This window comes from Gossypium raimondii, chromosome 10 (genome assembly GCF_025698545.1).
Source record: "Gossypium raimondii isolate GPD5lz chromosome 10, ASM2569854v1, whole genome shotgun sequence".
Lineage (NCBI taxonomy): Eukaryota > Viridiplantae > Streptophyta > Magnoliopsida > Malvales > Malvaceae > Gossypium > Gossypium raimondii.
The window spans coordinates 41,428,076-41,433,534 of record NC_068574.1 but is presented as its reverse complement, the minus strand read 5'-3'; the positions used below and the strand labels follow the sequence as shown (position 1 = coordinate 41,433,534).

The following is a 5,459-nucleotide window of genomic DNA, read 5'->3' as shown; positions in this document are numbered from 1 at the left end:
AAGAAGTGGGAGAAACCGCCAATTGACAAAGTCAAGATGAATTTTGATGCAACCATTATTAAGAAAAAATAGGTTTTGGCGTCCTTGCTCATGATTCTGAGGGTTTTGTTATGGGTGGGAGTTTTAAAGTGGAAAGGTTGCAGGCCGAGTGGGATCAATTTTATGCGCTTGAAGAAAGTATTAATGTGGCGAGTACCCTGAACATTGCTAATGCTATTCTCAAAACAGGATGCGCTAGCCTGGCAAACATAATAAGGAATCGAAGAGTGGACATTACTATTATGGGGCATCGTATCGATGATTTGTTTAATTCCAATGATATGCTTCACAATGCGAAGTTCAAGTGGGCCAATCGCAATTGCAATAAAGCTACAAAATTTATGAACAAGTATGCTATAACAAATAATTGTAACTTAAATTTTGGGATGAATTACCCTACGGCAATTCATGATTTTGTAATGTTTGATGCTATTAATTGAAGTTGACTTTTTAGGTTTTTTAAAAAAAAAAAACTATGTTATCAAAGAAAAAAAAAGGAAGAAGAAAAGAAAACTCATGAGCACCGCATTTCCTTGACATCTTTATTACTAACTCAGGGTTCGTTCAAAACGATAGGACTAATTATGATAAGATTTAAAATAATAACGAACGAGAGATTTTATTCTAATGATGAAATGAGATGATGATGATGTTGATAGTAGTAGTAATAGTCAAAAGCAATGATAAAATTGAGATGAATCATAGTAAGAAAAATTAAAATATTAGATTAAAGTGTACATATTTTAAATAAAAAAAAAGTAAAAATGTGTGATATTTTTTAAGATCATATAAAATATTAATGCTAAAAATAAAAAACTGATTTCAAAGCTGTTGTCAAGTGTGACGAGCTTGAGTCAAACTTGAGGTACTTACCTTACCTCTCACAAAATCACATTCTTTACATTTAGTCCTTGCGATCTTTTAAAGAAGAAAATATTGCTTCGACTTCTCAACTTTATTTTAATGTGATTTTGTTCTCATTCTCTTGTAAATATTAAAGAGAGTTGGTTTAGTTTTAATTAGATCAGTTCCAAGCATTCCCATTTAAAAAAATATATATTTCTCTATTTTATCATTTTCTTTGGTGCACTGTTATCTCTCTCGTCTCGTTAATAGCAAAAGATAAACCTTCGCCTCTCCCTCTCTCATTTTATTTGCACGGCTCCAGAGGTAGGCCATTGAGAGAAAAGTAAAGGTCGAAAACTCTCAAAACCCCTATCCCAAACGGTGAATCTGGGAAAACCCACTCAGCTCATTTAGATCCCTATCAAATCTGCAAAAAACATACCATGATTTGATCCCAAAACCCCACCCCAAACAAATGGGTTTTGGTTTTTTTTCAAAACCCTTCTTCCTTTTCCTCTCATTTCTTGTTTTCTTTACCAATCTTGAACTTTACCCTCTTGTTGAATCAGCCCCTGATTACACAACTTTGGTCTACAAAGGTTGTGCTAAGCAGTCTTTCACAGATCCAGCTGGGATATACTCCCAGGCCTTGTCTGCCTTGTTTCAGACCTTGCTTTCACAGTCCATGAAGGTAAAGTTTTACAAGACAACAACGGGTACTGGCCAAACCACAATCACTGGTCTTTTTCAATGTAGGGGAGATCTCAGTAACAGTGATTGTTACAGCTGTGCCAGCAGGCTTCCAACTTTAGCCGACAAACTTTGTGGCAAAACTTTAGCTGCAAGAATCCAACTTTATGGTTGCTACATGTTGTATGAAGTTGCTGGGTTTGCTCAAATCTCTGGCATGGAGATGTTGTTCAAGACTTGTGGTGCTACAAATGTTGCCGGGACTGGGTTTGAAGAGAGGAGGGACACTGCCTTTTCAGTGTTGGAAAGTGGGGTGGTTAGCAACCATGGTTTTTACACCACAAATTACCAATCTGTTTATCTTTTGGGGCAATGTGAAGGAGATGTGGGGGATTCAGATTGTGGTGAGTGCGTAAAGAGTGCTGTTCAAAGAGCTCAAGTTGAGTGTGGGAGTTCCATCTCAGGTCAAATCTATCTTCACAAATGCTTTATCAGTTACAACTATTATCCTAATGGGGTCCCAAGAAGATCATCTTCTTCTTCATATCCACATCCTTCTTCATCTTCATCAGGTATTGTATGAAATTGAATCCTTTTTCAGAATAAAGACTTCAGAATGGTTGAATAAATTATGTGTTTGATTGATGTAGGAACAGGGCAAAATACAGGGAAGACAGTGGCTATAATATTAGGAGGGGCAGCAAGTGTTGGATTCCTAGTCATTTTGTTGATGTTTGCAAGGGGTGTGATGAAGAAAAAACATGACGGTATTTATTTCTGTAATACACACAAATTGATCTATATACTGTATTCTCTATTTATGCTTTCAAATGTTGAATCTTTTCTTCTTTATTTTTCCAGATTACTGAAGGGTTCAGAGCTCATTTAGAGGTGGGATTCTTTCTAGTTGAAAATTTCTTTCCTTGTTTATCATTTTGAAATGGGTTTTTGACTTTTTGTTGTTGAATGTAATTTGGTGAAGAAAAAACCAGGCATATATATATATTTGAGGGTCTCACCAATTATATCTAGCAGCAGTTCAAATTTAATTCTAGTGTATGCAAATTTTCTTTTTCTCCTTGAAAATGTAAACATGAAATTTTTTTTCACAAAATGTGAAAAAAGAGGTTATATAATATTATAAGCGACTATAAAAGAACTATTGTTTTTTTTTTCCTTCCGAATTTAGCACCTTTTTATTTCCTGGCCATGTGGGTGTTTGTCTCCCTTTTTTTTTCTCTCCATTTTCTTCATGTCTTTATATGCTTTATACAAAGTAGTTTAGCCATGATGCTTGCTTTTTTTAGTTTGGTTTTAATTTAATTATACAATCTTTTTTCCATGCCAATAAAATATTTCAGAAGAAAAAAGTTGAAAGTGTTGCCCTAGATTTTGAGCAGAATCATCACTAAATTTCTTCAATCTTTATTTATTGTAGAATATTTTGTGTGTTAGCTTCTAGTAGACATTAATGCTTTTTTTTTGTAAAATTGTTTATATATATTTGAAGAATAATCTCATCTTGTATCTTATAAGATAATTTGATGTTCTATTTGGAAGTATGAATTTAAAATTTAGGATTTTATTTGATTTCATTTCGTAAGATGGAAAACTAAGAAAAAATATAAATATTTATATGATTTCAAATCCACCACAAAATAAATATAAAATTGATCTTTTAATTTTTAATTTTCCTTTTATAGTAGAATGTTTGGTAGTTTGATGCATGGTTAATGCATAAAATTTATGTCTTTTAATAAATTTTAACCTGTTATCTCATCTCATTAATGAGTAAAAGAAAAAGAAATTGTAGCATATGTCAATCAATACCTAGGTCCCTAAATAGGTGGGTTTAAGGTTAATATTATTTTCCTAAAGTTTGAATTGAAAATAATAATATACGCATTTATAACTTTTGTTTAATTGATAAAGAAAAACATTTAACTTTTGACCTTTCAATTTTTCAATTTTCTCTTAATTTGGTAAACTATTTTTAATTTTGGTCCATGCATTCCATGTAAAATGTATTATTTCTTTTGATAAGAATGGAAAACATAAAATTGTAATTAACCAACCACCATTTTTGGCGTCACAATCCCATTTGTATCTGCATTCAGTAAATTACGAATTGCATCTGGTGGAGAGTAAAAGATAAAACATTATAATAGTCGATTCCAAACCATTGAAGCTAGACTATCAGTGAATTTATTACCTTTTCTATAGGTATGCTAAATAGGTATGTTAAATAATTGTCTCACTCCTTATTCATGAACTTGTGAGCCTCCCTACACAATCGATGTTCACCAAATTTAGCATTTCTAGACAACATATTAGCAACCTCTATACTATCTATTTTTCGAATGATTCTTCGATGCCCATTCCTCTAGGCAATCTTAAGTCCTTCAACAACACCCAAAGTTCTGCTTCCAACGTCGGACAAGAGCCAATCAATCTAGAAAATTCAATAATTCTTTCTTCATTCCGATCTCGAATAACTCGCTCACAAGCAGCCATATCCGTATTTGCTTTGCACGCACCATCAACATTTAATTTGCGGTAATGTGATAATGTGACATAATATTTGAATGTCATGTCATCACATCGATAAGAAACTACAAAAGTTGTTAAATTTTAAATATTAAGTTAAGAAAAATTGACAAATTCAAAGATTAAATGTTTTATTTTGTTTGTTAATTAGATGACAAATTATAATTTATTAATAGTATATAAGATTTATGTAAATATAACTATTTTTTTTCATTTTTTAGTATTATTCGTCTTTTAATATCATTATTGCAAATTTTAATATTATTTATTACTATGAGCGTTTCATGTTTTTTTTAAGAATATGTTTTCTTAGAGATATCTCAACATTCACGGGGTGTCAAGTTCATGAATTTGTTAAATTATAACATGAGTTTGTGCTCCACGTGTCAAAAAATCAAAAGTAATTCAATATCTATAAGTATCAAATTTAGGGATTTGAATTTTGACTAAAAAATTTATTTACCTATTATCCAAACTAACCTATTTAATTTGTGGAAGTCGATTACTATGCTTGTCAATTTCTACCCTGTAAATAGCTACCGCTCATTTTTCTTCTCATCGCACCCAAGATCCTTTCAAGCTCTCAAAAATTATTTACTTGTTATTTTATATTTCTTTTATCGAGGGAAAAATGACCATTCCAAAGTTTCAACAAAAACATGTTGCAAATTATGTTGTCAATATGAAAAAGTTTTTGTAACTCTTTTCATCCTCCCCGACATACAGTACAAATGAGAGGTGCTATCGGAGCATATTTAAACTTAATTTTAAAATTTTCTTCTACAAAAATGTTCAATTTTCAACATGTTAATATTCTTTATATCAAGTTGCGAGAGTTTAGGAAAAATCTTAATTACCATTATAAATCATTTCAAGTCTTTATAAACATATGTGGAAAATACTATCATAAACGAGTGTTTGAAGCTCGTTGACTGAAAGGAGGTCATTCGGGTCAAGGAGGTCAAGTTAAAATTCTAAACAATCTAAATAAAAATCATAAAAAATAGTATAAAAACATTTTGAAGGCTCAAAAATCATTTTAAAACCATTTAGAAACATTTTGTGGGTGATTGATAACATTCGGGGTTGAAAGCAAGCCCTTGGAAGTCAAAATGGATCAAAATGGTGCAATGTTGGTACATGGCTAGGTGGTCGTGACGTTGAAGCAAGGGATGTTGCGACGTGACTCCTTGACTTGCCAGGTCGTGATGTTGGGGAACTCGTGGTTGTGAAATTGGAAGGCAAAATAATGATGTGGTGACACCAAAGTTGCGACAGGATTCACTAAAACTTGGGACACTTCAAAACATCCCCACACAATACCATATTGTACTAAT

General features: G+C 32.1%; 1 protein-coding gene across 2 annotated transcripts; it reads left to right on the top strand.

The window, feature by feature from the left end:
* Positions 1-1,097: 1,097 nt before the first annotated feature.
* LOC105777587 (plasmodesmata-located protein 2) lies at positions 1,098-2,751 on the top strand. 2 transcript variants are annotated; one of them, XM_012600932.2, is made up of 3 exons: positions 1,098-2,147; positions 2,232-2,342; positions 2,437-2,751. In XM_012600932.2, exons 1-3 carry the CDS (start codon positions 1,361-1,363, stop codon positions 2,442-2,444), a joined length of 906 nt encoding a protein of 301 aa, XP_012456386.2. In that variant the 5' UTR covers positions 1,098-1,360; the 3' UTR covers positions 2,445-2,751. The 2 variants fall into 2 exon arrangements, with proteins under 2 accessions (XP_012456386.2, XP_012456385.2); XM_012600931.2 differs by having other exon boundaries at positions 1,111-2,147; positions 2,226-2,342.
* The last annotated feature ends 2,708 nt before the right edge of the window (positions 2,752-5,459 follow it).

Bases quoted from the DNA above. Each gene is read 5' to 3' on its own strand.
- LOC105777587 (XM_012600931.2), top strand. From the start codon at position 1,361: ATGGGTTTTGGTTTTTTTTCAAAACCCTTCTTCCTTTTCCTCTCATTT. The intron at 2,148-2,225 runs GTATTGTATGAA...TGATTGATGTAG, and splicing joins TCCTTCTTCATCTTCATCAG to GAACAGGGCAAAATACAGGG.